Source organism: Carcharodon carcharias, chromosome 28 (genome assembly GCF_017639515.1).
Source record: "Carcharodon carcharias isolate sCarCar2 chromosome 28, sCarCar2.pri, whole genome shotgun sequence".
Classification (NCBI taxonomy): domain Eukaryota; kingdom Metazoa; phylum Chordata; class Chondrichthyes; order Lamniformes; family Lamnidae; genus Carcharodon; species Carcharodon carcharias.
This window is the reverse complement of record NC_054494.1, coordinates 28247519-28261541: the sequence shown is the minus strand read 5'-3', so window position 1 is coordinate 28261541 and position 14023 is coordinate 28247519. Positions and strand designations below refer to the sequence as shown.

At 47.2% G+C, this 14023-nt stretch overlaps 1 protein-coding gene across 1 annotated transcript; it reads right to left on the bottom strand.

Moving 5' to 3' along the window:
• Window positions 1-237: 237 nt before the first annotated feature.
• LOC121270788 (peptidyl-prolyl cis-trans isomerase-like) lies at window positions 238-7059 on the bottom strand. The gene is made up of 4 exons (XM_041176228.1): window positions 6980-7059; window positions 6130-6235; window positions 5879-6034; window positions 238-330 (listed from the first exon to the last, which is right to left on the bottom strand). The coding sequence occupies exons 1-4, from the start codon at window positions 7057-7059 to the stop codon at window positions 238-240; spliced, it is 435 nt and encodes a 144-aa protein (XP_041032162.1).
• Between the last annotated feature and the right edge of the window lie 6964 nt (window positions 7060-14023).

Sequence of the window (14023 nt, the reverse complement as noted above, 5' to 3'; positions counted from 1 at the left end):
ATTTGAAAACAAGGGTGAGAATTTTAAAATCGTGGCTTGACCTCTCCCAAATTTATCACTAGAAATGCAATTTCTAAGTAAAATTAAGCCTCACTTATGATCTTGAGAGAGAACTCTGAAATGTCGGGCTCTTTCACAGGCATTCAAAAACATGATTCCTCTTGGGGTTAGACAAGTGAACGTGATGATCTCTCAATCACATTGCCCACTCATGAGATAAGATTTCTGTCCTCTGCCTCATGTCGTTGCCAGAGCAGCAGCAGCCACGTCATGGCGCTGGAAGGTCAGAGGTGAGGCTGGCAGTGGGGGCAGCAAGATGGTGATAGCTGCCTATGAGAGCCTGAAATCACAAGTAAGACACAGGCCCTGGGAAGACAGACAGAACGTGGTCAGTTGGCTGCTCGCAGCCATGTGAGAAACCTCGACGGTGACTGTACCCTGAAGTCAGCAAGAAGGGGGCTCCAGGCGAGTGTGTTCGGGTTTTGTCCTGAGTTAGCAGCTGGTCCTGGGAATTGTAGCCCACATTCAGCTTCTGGCTTTGGGGAAAGAGGGCTTCTTCTTACTGAGAGTTCTGGTTAAGAAGAATAATGCCCAGTTCCTCCTGTGAAGCTGTGCTTATTGTAAAGCTTGTGATGCATCAAAACAGAGGATTGAGTCAGGACCATTGGGCCAGGAGTATTCCACCTTTCCTATTTTAGAAGCAATTTTGCAGACTTAAATTTGCTCAGACAGCAGAGTTTTTGAAATGTAAGAGGTGAAGAGGCAGGTGGTGCAATGGTCCTGGGATTCAGCCTGGTTACAATGACTTTGAGGCTCTGGGAGGCTCTGTTCCGGTAAGGCTTGAATCATAATCGTAAAACTGGCATTAATTGGCATCTATCTCCATCAGCGTATCCTCCATCACGATCTTGATTTGGAATGCCTTTCCTGAACGGGCGAGTGAAGCAGTTGCAATAACAACATTTGAAGGGGAATTGGCTAAATACTGAAGAAAAAAATTGACAGGGCTATAGGGAAAAGCAGGGCAAGCGTCTAATTGGATCGCTCTACCAGAGCCAGCACAGTGGCTTAAATGGCCAACGTCTGCTGCATCAGCTACTGCAGAGGAAGAAGGCATTCTACCAGGTAGGATTTTGAAAAAAAATTGTAAAGCTTTTTGAGATGTGGTATTATAGTTTTTATAAAGAGACTAAGTAAGTCTGGGATAAGGTTCACAAATCAATAATCTATATTGTTTAACGTTTGGTAAAAAAGCAACTCAATTTTTTATACCAAATCTCTTGATTTTTATGGATTTGCCTCTTGCTTTATGAGATGGTGGGGTCTAGAGTAGACTGACCACAACATTGAGTTTAACAAATTCATGTCCTAACCATTAATAATAATCAATCATACCAAATGTAACTCCTTAATTCATGAAAGGAGGAAAACAGAAAGCAGGAAACTAAAAGACAATTAGCCTAACATCTGTCGTGGGAAAATTGCTAGAATCCATTATTGAGGGTTATTCCTGCAGGTTATTTCTTCGCTGTCGTTGTCTCTGAAGTTCCTTCTTTTATAAAGTTGCACCCAGCATTGAGAATGTTCTTAATCACATACTCATGTGAGTCGTGGTCATCCATTTACTTAGCGATCAGTGTAAAACAGGTTACATCTGTTACATTGTTCCTTGTGATTAAGTTGGTTTCTCATTCGTGTTAATTCATCCAGTGTTGGGGGGGTGGGGGGGGAGGCGGGGTGGTGGTGGGAGGGTGGGGTACCTTCTGATCCCGTACAATCAACTGCCCCTTGCCCTTTTGGTGATAGTGCATATTCCATTCCTGCGTACTATTTCTATGTTGACATGCTTTACCATCATGCTCCATGAGTGTTGAGGCTATAGCAATTGTAGCGGTAAAGTGGGGGTAGTTGTTAATTGGGGAGTGGGTACAAAAGATATAGCAAATTGGGAAACGTTATTGTGAAGTGCAAACCAATATCTTCGTGTCCTGGGATCTTTCATGTTTGCCGAACTGTTCCAGTTTTCAAACAGCCTATTGTGTCCTACCCCCCTCCTCTCCACTTAGCAACAGCATGTTCAGCCCTTAGGCTCCAACACTCTGGATTTCCTACTGAAGTGCATCCATCTTGCTAGTCTACCCCTTTTCCGAATACTAATGTAAACCTGCTACTCGTACTTGATCTTCAGTCATCTCCCATAACTCACCTGCTCTCTCTCTCTTTCCACCCTTCGCCACCCCCAATCCCCACCACCCGGTTTGTCTCACCCAGTTCTTTCTTCCAGGACCAGATGTGCATTTTAACATTTTCAGTAGCTCCAAGACACAAGTGAAAATTGTACAGGAGAGGAAACACATTTGTGGAATGCTTATTTTTTGTCATCTTACTATTCCAGGTACCCTGTCTATGGCCAATGCTGGGCCAAATACAAATGGATCCCAGTTATTCATCTGCACTGTGCAAACTTGTTGGTAAATGCAATCTTAATATTATCTGACTGTAAGTTTTCACTGCAGGCTTCAATGTCTGTTGTTAAATCTTGCAGGTTGGATGGAAAGCATGTTGTGTTTGGTATTATGTTAGAGGGGATGGATGTTGTGAGGGAGATGGAAACATTCGGCAACCACAGTGGCTTAACCTCCAAGAAAGTTACCATCTCCGATGGTGGACAGCTGGCATAATTTTATTTACAAATAGGAATTTACAATTTAAATAAAATGTGATAATTTAGACTTCTACTTGTGTTATGTAATTTTTAGAACTGGTTGATTTAGGCCAAATGTCTTTCAATTAAAATGCCACAAACAATCAGTTTAATCTAGAATCTTTTCTCAAGAGAAGTTTTGCCCTTGGGTGCCACAAATGCTACAGATTCAGAGTCAAAGTTAGTGGATACTAACCTAGAAGTAGGGACACTACCACTGCGACACAATACTTCCCTTCCTTACACATCATTTAACCCATTAAGACTTGTCAGCCATGGCCTTGTGGACAACTCTCCCCCCTGTCAGATGGTTGTAGATTCCAGACCCCTAACATGCTAGGATGTTACTGAGTATTGTTATCCCAAGATACAAATGTGCGCAGTGGTGCAGTAATCTGAAATGCGCTGTGCATTGAAATAAACAAACTGCTTACAACTTTGTCAGTTTGCTGGGAAAAATCTACATCATGATACAAATTATGACTTTTAAAATGCAACCTGCCTACGGACAAACTAGTGTTCAGCATACGAAGATTACCCTCCTCACCACTTTATTAAGCTAAAATTCATGCTTCCCAAAATAACTCACTCTCTTTAGATTCCCACAGAGAAAAGATAATCCGGGTTTCACCAAGGCTAGAATCCCAAATAAAGCACTTTGCACCGAGCAAAAAAATAAACACCAGTAAAGACCCCAACTCACAGGACACAGGATTTAGGAGCAGTAGGCCATTGGGTCCTTCAAGCCTGCTCTGCTATTTAATAAGATCATTGCTGATCTGGTTATAATCTCAACTCTGCTTTCCCATCTGCCCCCCATAACCCTCGACTCTCTTGTCTGTCAAAAACTTGTCTAACTCAGCCTTGAATAAATTCAATGACCCAGCCTCCACTTCTTTCTGGGGAAGAGAATTTCACTGACTAACGACCCTCAGAGAAAAACTTTCTCCTCATTTCTATCTTAAAAGGGAGACCTCTTATTATTAAACTCAATACCCTAGCTCTCGCCACCCCCACAAGTGGAAACATCCTCCTGGTATGTACCCTGTGAAGCCCCTCAGGACCAATGTTCCAATAAGATCATCTCTCATTCTTCTAAACTCCACTGGGCATAGGCCCAACCTGTTCAATCTTTCTTCATAGGCCAAGCCCTTCATCCCAAGAGTGAGTCGAGTGAACCTTCTCTGAACTACTCCGAATGCAATTTCATCTTTTTCCAAATAAGGAGACCAAAATTGTACACAGCTGCTTTTCTATCCTTCCTGCCAAAGTGAACAACTTCAGTTTTCCCGTTTTATAATTCCATCTGCCAAATTTTTTGCCCACTCACTTAACCTGTCTATATCCCTCTGCAGAGCCTCTACCTCACCATGACAGCTACTTTCCTACCTATCTTGGTGTCATCGGCAACATTCGGTTGCTTCATCCAAGTAATTGATATAGATTGTAAATAGTTGAGGCCCCAGCACTGATCCCTGTGGCACTCCGTGCCAACCTGAAAAAGACCAATTTTCCCCTACTCTCTGCTTCCCGTTAGCTAACCAATCCTTTATCCATACTAACATACCCCCCACTACACTATATAATCCTATCTAGTGTAGTAACCTTTAATGTGGCACCTTATCAAATGCCCCTTCTGAAAATCCAAGTATGCCACATCCACAGGTTTTCCTTTATTCACCTGGCTTGTTATTTTTTCAAAAACACTCTAACAAATTAGTTAAACATGATTTCCCTTTTACAAAGCCATGTTGACTTTACCTGGTCAAATTATGATTTTCTAAGTATCCTGAATAACATCCTTCATAACGGATTCTAGCAATTACTCTATGACAGGTGTTAATAACTGGCCTAGAGTTTCCTGCTTTCTGTTTCCCTCTTGGCTTGAATAAAAGTGTTACATTAGCTATTTTCCAATCCACTGGGACTCTTACAGAATCTAAGGAATTTTGGAAGATTATAACCAATGCATCTACTATCTCTGCAGCCACTTCTTTCAAGACACTAAGATGCAGGCCATCTGGCCCTGGGGTCTTGTCAGCTTTTAGGTCTGATAGATTTTCCAACATCTTTTCCCTGGAGATGGTGATGGTGATTGTATTAAGTTCCCCCTCGCATTCATCTCTTGATTTTCAAGTATCTAGGGGAAGTTTTCTAAATCTTCTACAGTGAAAACAGACAGAAAATACCCATTTGACATTTAAGCCATTTCCTTGTTTTTCATTATCAGACTCTCCAGACTCTCTAGAGGACCAACAGTAGTTACTCTTTTTCTATTTAAAATCTTGTAGAAACTCTTACTATCTGCTAGCTTTCTCTTATTTTGTACTTTCTCCCTTTTTTTTTAGTCATGCTTTGCTGGTTCTTAAAATCTGACCAATCTTCTGACCCACCACTAATTTTTGCAGGTTTGTATAGTGTTCCTTTCAATTAGATACTATTCTTAACTTTCTTATTTAGCCATGGATAATGCATCCTTCTCAAAGAGTCTCTCTTTCTCACTGGGATAAATATTTGCTGAGAGTTATTAAATATCCCCTCAAAAGTCTGCCACTGCATCTCTACAGCCCTACCTTTTAACCCAGTTTCCCAGTTCACTTAAGATAGCTCTGCTTTCATACCCTTATAATTACCTTTATTCAGGCTTAAAGCACTAGTCTTGGACCCACACTTCTCCCCTTCAAACTGAATGTGCAATTCTATCATGTTATGATTGTTGTCACCCAGAGGCTCCTTTACCATGAGGTGATTGATTAATCCTGTCTCATTATACATTTCTAGCTCCCCATTCAATTTCTCTACCCCATCTAGGTATATGATCCTTCCCTGCCTTACATTCCACTACTGAGCAGACAAATACCTCAACACCACCTTGGTGGGCAATGCCTCACCTGAGTACATTCCTCCTGCCCCTCCACACCGATTCTCATTAAGCAATCAGAATTCAGGCCCCCCACAGCCAAACAACCCTCCCTCGCCACTGATCGCAATGTTGTCAATATGAGCCAACCTCCTCACCTGACCATAACGCTTTCACACAGCTAGGAGAAGATAATCTCCCTCATCTGCAGCTCCCCACTGTTCCTCCCTCTTCTCATTTTCCTTTCCCCAACTTCCACTCCTTCCTTGCTCACCTAAACCACATTCCATTATATCCTCCCTCTCCCCACTCACCTTCTTTCGCGAATCACCCACTGAAAGGAATGATACAAACACATCAAGCATTCCATTTACCAGCCCCCCATGCCGCAGCAGGAAATTCTCATCAGCAAACTTCTCACTGTAGATGGACTTCCCACTGGTGCCGCTGTTCTTTGTGAAATCACCACCCTGAACAATTGAAAAGTTGAAAAGGTCATTAGTCATTTACTCAAACAGCCACAGAGATATTCCCAACCAGATGCAAAATAACATTGCTCCTTTACCTGGCACATGAAGCCGGGAATGATTCTGCGGAATGTGGAGCCCTTGTAACCAAATCCTTTCTCATCAGTGCACAATGCATGGAAATTTTCTGCAACAAAGTCACTCATAATAAGAGCACACCTCCAAACAATGGAGAATTTCTATCAAGAGCCAACACCTGTAGTACTGAAAAGGAAGTGAAAAACTGGAACCTTCACTCACCCCCAGAATCTGCTCTGTTTTCTGAGTCCACCAACAAAAAAAGGCAAACACGGACTGATCGACTGCAGATGCCATCGTAGCGATTAATTAAACCTTAAGTTTCAACCTTTCATTTCAGAAAGAAAGTAATTCAAGCAACAGACTGGCAACAATATCTCAGAGACGTTAACTCTGTTTTTTTTCCCACCGATGGTGTTAGACCTGCTGAGTTTTTCCAGCATTTTCTGTTTTTGTTGCCACATGAGCGCCAGCTGTTTTCCCTTTAGTCCTTTTCCTGCCTCCCGATCTGTTTAAAATCTGCTCATCACCCTCAAATTCAGGTCAGCGGCCCCAAAAGGCCAACTCAGCTTCTCTCTCCACACATGGTGTTCCCCGACCTGCTGCCTATTTCCAGCACTTCTTGGGGTTATTTTTTTTTTTTACTTTCTTTTTATTTTTCGGAAGGTGCTTACCATCACTCAGTAGGGTATCACCGAAAGTTCACACACCCACTAGCAACTGGATCCAGATAAATTCTTCACCAGAGAGTTTCAAGATTAGTTGTTTTAAAAAAAAGGCGTTTGCCCACTCCCATGTGGGAACATGCTTAAGCTTCAGGCAGAAGTGACCCATTTAAACTGGCCCGAGAGCACTGCCCGTGGAACCCAACTCACCTCCATTATGATCCGGCCCAGGGGTTTGCACCCCGTGGAAATATCCATGAAAACCCGGGGCTTCTGACCAGCCATTCTGACTCCATGTGAATTACCAGATTGTCTGTCTGCTTGGGACCTGGCAAATGCAGGTTTCCCTGCGGGACAAACATAGTCTCAGCGAATGGGCTGCTCACCCCGCCTGTGGCAAAGTCATGCGAAGCCTAGCTTCACTCACTGAACTGGCATTCGTTTCGTTTGGATAAGAGCATTGGGGTGTGGCATTGTTGGCTAGGCCAGCATATATTGCCCATCCCTAATTGCTCTCGGGGGCCAGTGGTGAGCTGATTTCTTGAACCGCTGCAGCCCAGGCAGTGTAGGAACACCCAGAGTGCTGTAAGAAAGTTGCAGTTGCGGCAAAAAGATGACACACTTAAATAAAAGCAAAATGCCGCGGATGCTGGAAATCTGAAACAAAATCAAAAATTACTGGAAAAACTCAGCAAGTCTGGCAGCATCTGTGGAGAGAGAAACAGAGTTAATGTTTTGAGTCCTTATGACTTCAGAGCTGAAGTGCTATTCTGTCCAATGTTGGTTCAAATATGATCTACTTGGAACTGTAAATCATTGCCTAGACACTGGAAGAGGCCCTGGCTTCCGCTAATTCCATCAGCATTTTTTTAACATTCTTTCACAGGACTTTGGCCCATCCCTAAATGCCCTTGAGAAGGTGGTGGTGAGCTGCCTTCTTGAACCGCTGCAGTCCGTGTGGTTTAGGTACACCCACAGTGCTGTTAGGGAGGGAGTTCCAGGATTTTGACCCAGCGACAGTGAAGGAACAGTGATTTATTTCCAAGTCAGGATGGTGTGTGGCTTGGAGGGGAACTTCCAGATGGTGGGGTTCCCTTGTATCTGCTGCCCTTGTCCTTCTAGGTGGCCGAGGTAACAGGTTTGGAAGGTGCTGCCGAAGAAGCATTGGTGAGTTGCAGCCGTGCATCTTGCAGATGGTTCACACTACAGCCACTGTGTGTCAGTGGGGGAGGGAATAGTTGTTGAATGTGCTGGATGGGATGCCAATCAAGTGGGCTTCTTTGTCCTCGATGGAGTCAAGCTTCTTGAATGTTGTGGGAGCTGTACTCATCCAGGCAATTGGAGAGTATTCCATCACACTTCTCACTTATACCTTGTAGATGATGGACAGCTTTGGGGAGTCCGGAGGTGAGTTACTCATCGCAGAATTCCTAGTCTCTGACCTGCTCTTGTTACCACAGTATTTATATGGCTGGTCCTGTTCAGTTTCTAGTCAATAGTGACCCCCAGGATGTTGATAGTGGGGGATTCAGCAATGGTAATGCCATTGAACATCAAGGGTGATGGTTAGATTCTCTCTTGTTGGAGATTGTCATTGCCTGGCGTTTGTGTGGTACGAATATTACTTGCCACTGATCAGCCCAAGCCTGAATGTTGTCCAGGTCATTGCTTCATATGGGCATGGATTGCTTTAGTATCTGAGGAGTTGTGAAAGGTGCTGGACATTGTGCATCATCAGTAAACATCCCCACTTCTGGCCTTATGATGGAGGGAAGGTCATACACTTATTGCTAAGCCATCAACATCTGCATTGGCTTGGCCATGTTCATTGGATGGATTCAGCTATATACTTAAAGGCCTTCTGTAAGGTGAACTGGCCATGGGGTCCTACTTCCTGGGCATACTTACCTCTCCCTGCTACAAGGAAATCTGCAAGCAAGATATGAAGATGGCGAACACTGACAACTGGGAGATGTTGATGGTTGTGACCTCTGGAGGCTGACTGTTCAGAGGGGCATTGGAATTGGCGAGCAGAAACAGAAATCTCACCTGGCTGAGAAGAGGACCCAGAGGAAACAGATGCCAGTGAATCTCAGCCCACTGTCTCCCTCTGCAGCAAATGTGGCCGACACTGCCATGCCAGTGGCCAGAGTGGGGCACCTGAGCCACACCACGCAATGTTTAAGACAGAGTTGACCACGACAGCACAAACCATCATCTCATGAGATGGAAGGCTGCCAATGAATGATGATAAAACACTGTGATGTGTCAATCTCTGCCAAGTGACACTTGAAGAACTTTGCTACAACTGTTGCTTGTCAAATCCACATGCTTTGCATAAAATTAATCTTACACTGCAGCGGAGCCACCACCAGCACACCCATCTCCTTCCCAGTTTCACTAGCTCCCGAGCCAGAGTGGAAATCAGCCTGTACCAAGCCTGGTATAGCTCAGTCCTCCCTTTCTCTGTAATCTCCTCTAGTCTACAAGGCTTTGAAAATTCTTTCAACCCTAGCCTCTCACCACCCCCACCCCCCCCACCCTCCCCCCCACCCCTTCCCCACTCACTCTATCCTTGGGGCAGGGTCTTGAGTCACTGTGCCCCTAAGCTTTGGAATACTCTCTCTAAGCCACCCTGGTTCTTGATCTATTGCTGTTCCTTAACTCTGCTTCTTAAACCCTAACTCTTTGACTTATCATGTTGGAACCCATCATAATATCTGCCTCATTGGTTTGATATCCAGCGTTGCCTGAATAAGCTGTTCTGAAGCACCTTGGCATGTTTTCCTATGTTTGTCTGGCTGGTCTCCCACATCCTACCCTCAGTAAATGTGAGCTCATCTCAAAATCTGCTGCTTGTGTCTTAACTGGCAGCAAATCTGGTTCCCCTCTAGGTCCTGTGTTTGTTGACTTACAATGCCTCCCAGCCAAGCAACATCTTGATTTCAAAATTCTCATTATTATTTTCAGATCCTTCCATGGTTTCATACCAGACCAGAAGGGCTGCTCTCTGCTGTAGCTTGTGCTCATGTCTCACCAGGTGAATTAATGCCTCAGCCTGAAATATTGTACCCTTAGCCTGGAACCCTTCGCTCTGAATTAAAGAAGGAAAACAAAACATAAAACTCCCAAGAAGCAACTAATCTGAAAGTGCTGAAAAAACTCAGCAGCGTCTGTGGAGAGGGAGAGAGAGAGAGGGCGGAACTGTCCCAGGTTGGCACAAAGTGTGGCAGTTGGTGGGAATAAGGATGTTTTACCCGCTGGCTGCAGTGCCAGGTTTTTGCGCCGCGTCATCTCGTTCCCAGGGTGAGCTGCCTCACGTTTCCTGGGAAACATGCCGGATTGTTGGGCCCTCACTCGCTGCCGGTTCAAGGGACATCACCATTCACTCGCTCCCACACACCTCTGACTCACCCACCCAGCTGTCACCTCAGGCCTTCAGAAATCCGGGCGCCATATTTCAATTGTGCCCCTCCACAGAGCGAGCACTCTCTAAGGGATCAGAAACTGCTGCAAAGTCAAGGCTGCCAAAGGGAGGAAACACGCTGCCCCCAAGTTTAGTGATGCCTCCTTCAGGTGCCAACTGGACACAGCGGAGGCCCACCATGAAGCCCTCTACTCCTGCCCTGGGCAAAGACCAGCAAGCAGGATCACCAATCCAGCCTGGGAGGCAGTGGTCAGCACCAAAAACCTGCAAAAAGAGGACAGCCATCCAGTGTCGAAAGAGGATGAATGATCTCTTCTGTTCTGCCAGGGTAAGTCCCTCTTCTCATCACTTTCAACTCACATGCTCATTAACTTATCACACATCCACAGGGCCCTCACTCGCTGCCAGTTCAAAGGGATATCGCCATTCACTCTCTCACACACACCTTTATCTGCCCTGCGGATCGGGTCCTTATTCTGTCCATGGCACCACTCACCACCCACACACGCCATGCGTCCTTCTCATCTGGCCTGGCAGGCATCCTGCTGACGCTCTCTCCGTCTGTCTTCATGCTGGTAAAGCTGGCACATTACAAAAGGAAGAAGTCACAGACTGGCGGAGGAATGCCCGACATCAGGGTCCTCACAGACTTTTAAAACAGAGCTATCCAGCTGGCCGGTGATAACCGGGACCGTTCCTGTGCTGGTGGTGAGGTTGATGCTGCTCAACCAAGTGAGGATCCAGCAGCGCAACATCCATCAGACGAGCATGCTGTGAGAGAGTTCCCCTGTTCCGCAGTCCCCTGCCGTGCACTAATTACCTCTCCTCGCTTACGCAGGCTCAGCTGGGAAGCAGCAGAGGGGGTCCACAAGCCAGGTCCTCGACTCAAGCCCTAAAAACACCTCGGAAGAAGAACCCTAATTGAAGAATCGTCGCAGCGCTCACCCACACCCTCCGCCAGCACAGAGACACACACCTCGATGGGACCTAGTTCTAGAGTAACCCTGGGGTCACAATCTGGTGAGCACATCACACTGTCTGATCCACAGCAGGCAGTGGCAGGGACGTTCCAGGTTTCTGGCCCTCGGGGGGGCTGCTGCTGGAGGACAGAAATCTGCTGATTCCACATCAGGTGGCGAACCTCTGGACTCGGTCATACCTCAGTTGCTGAAGCTGCAAAGGCAAGCTTGGGAACATCAGGAGGATATGTCTGCTGCAGTCCTCAAATTGCAAGGCACGATCGAGGAGTCCTTCCACCTTCAAGCTGATGTGGTAGCGCCGGCATGCCAATGCGCCAAGATCAACACTGGTAAGATGGTGGCCGCCATGGAGATCAGTCCTGCTTTGCTGCGCTGAATTCTATTGTTGATGCCATTGTTGGCCTCCTACAGTGTCAAAGCAAGAGGGGTGCAGGGCAGCTCGATCTCATTCCAACTTCCCTTCTCGTCCAGGAGTCATCCAGGGGCCCTTGGCCACCCATAGTGAGGAGGATCAGCAGGTGCATACCCGGGGCCATCCACCCAGGTGATTCTGGGGGCGTCCAGCCCATCCAAATCCCCAGCAGCTCCAGCTCCACAGGCCAAGGAAGGGGCCACTGCCATGCAGCAGAAACCTGAAAGCAGGCTGGGGCCTTCGAGGTCTCAGCTCTCGAGAGGACGCCCACCAAGGTCATCCCAGGCAGCAGGCTGCCTCCACCTCTGCTGTGGATGTCATGGGAGCACCAAGAGATAGCAGCAGGGTTAGTAAGGTTAGGATGATGTAACTCTTTTGAGTTTGCACGGCCTGGGCACGGGTGTTAATCACTTGTACTTAATGTTCGCTATTGTAAATAAACTGCCAAGAATGTCTCCTTGTCTATGGCTCCTTGTTCTGATGAGCAGTGTTTGTGTCACTCAGATGTGAAACCTTGATTCCTGCACAAGATAAAGGCAGGTGTCTCAGTCCAGAGCCTCTTCCCCGCATAATGTGTAACCTTCAGACCAAAGTGATGGTCCGGCCTCACACTCCCTGGACACGTTACTGATGCCTGCACCTCGGCGGTGCTGGTCATTGCTGCCAGAATGTAGTGGGCAGGCAGCACAGGGTTCTCTCATACTCTCTGTGTGCTCTCAGCACCTTTAAGGTGGGGCTGGTCCCCATCCCTTCAGCATCTGTGACCAATGATACTGTGCTCCTGAAGGGGACAGGTGCTGAATGCTAACAAAGGATCAGGCACATTTAAATTTTCATGGCTGTGTCTCCATGATATGACCCTGATCACAGAGCGCAAGCAAGCTGCCCTCAGCCAGAAAGGAGTCAGATATTCTCAGAGACAACGTGAATATCAATGGAGTCACCTCATTGCATGTTGTTATCATCCTCCTGGAATCTAGTGATTATTAGGGCCTCCACTGTGTCTCCATGACATGAGCCTGAACACTGAGGGTGTGTGCACCACCATCAGCTGCACAGGAGTCAAACATTCACAGATGCAAGATGAGGATGTCAGGACTGTCCTCATCGCACCACATCATCATCCTTCATGAATCTTGCAGCTATGAGGTCCTCCCGAGCGAGCCTGCCTCATCTGGCCTTTGTGATGGCAAACTCACCTTCGAGGGCCTAATTGTCATCCCCATCAACGTCCTCCTCATTGGAGGATATGTACAGCTCCTCCTTCTCCTCCTCAGCCAGGTCCTCCCCCCACCCCCACAGCCGTTGCAGCGCCAGGTTGTGGAGTATGGAGCAAGTGACGATGATGTTCTACACCCTCCAGGGACTGTACTGCAGTGCTCCCCCAGACCTGGCGAGGCACCGGAACCTCATTTTCAAAATGCCTGTCGTTCGCTCCAAAGTCTGGGTTGTGGCATGAGCCTCGTTATACCGTCACTCAGCCGCAGACTGAGGCATCATCAGCCACACCCTGTGTGGGTAGCCCCTGTCCCTGAGGAGCCAGCCCTGCAGCCTCTCTGGACCCTGGAAGATGTCAGGGATCTGGGTCCTGCTGAGGGTGTAGGAGTCATGGACGCTCCCTGGGAATCGTGCGTAGACCTGTAGGATACGTTTGTGGTGGCCGCAGACCAGCTGAACATTCAGCGAGTGGAAGTCCTTGCAGCTGACGTTGTTGACTGCTTGTTGCCATGCACTAGCGCCTCACACCACTTGACCGATTGGCAGCAGCTTCGGCCACTGGACTGCATGCTGCAAAGTGCCACATGAGTGCAGCCGATGGCACCCTGCATCTGTCAAAAACCTGAGGGCAGCACAAATCCCAGCACTCTTGTTTCCTGGTTTTCCTGATCTCGGACAAAATGCACAAAGTTTTTGCCTTGGCGAAGGTGGCTTTCATGACCTCCTGGATACCCCTGTGCTTGAAGGCTTGCGAGATCCCACACTGGTCACCTGTGGAGCCCTGGAAGGAGCCACTGGCGTAAAAATTGAGTGCCACAGTCACTATCATGGTCACTGGCAGCAGATGCCCTCCATGTCCCCGTGCTGCCAAATCCTGCAGCAGGTGGCATATGTGACCCACCAGTTCCCTGGACATGCGCCGTCTTCGGCGACACTGGTTCTCGGTCGTCTTCAGGAATGGCAAGCGCTGTCTATAGACCCTGGGTCTAGCGAGGCACCTAGAAGTGACGGCTCGCTGTGGATCTTCAGCTGCGTGCGCAGCAAGCTGTGCAGCACCTTCATCTTGAGGGAGGTGCTCCTCCCTTTGCCAAGGCCTCTTCTCCGCTGTCTGTAAGCCATGAGACATACCGCTAAATCACCAGGCTCCACGATCCTGATGTTCTCCTCCTGCAGGGTCAAGGAAAGAGACATGTGGGTTAACATAGGTGTACT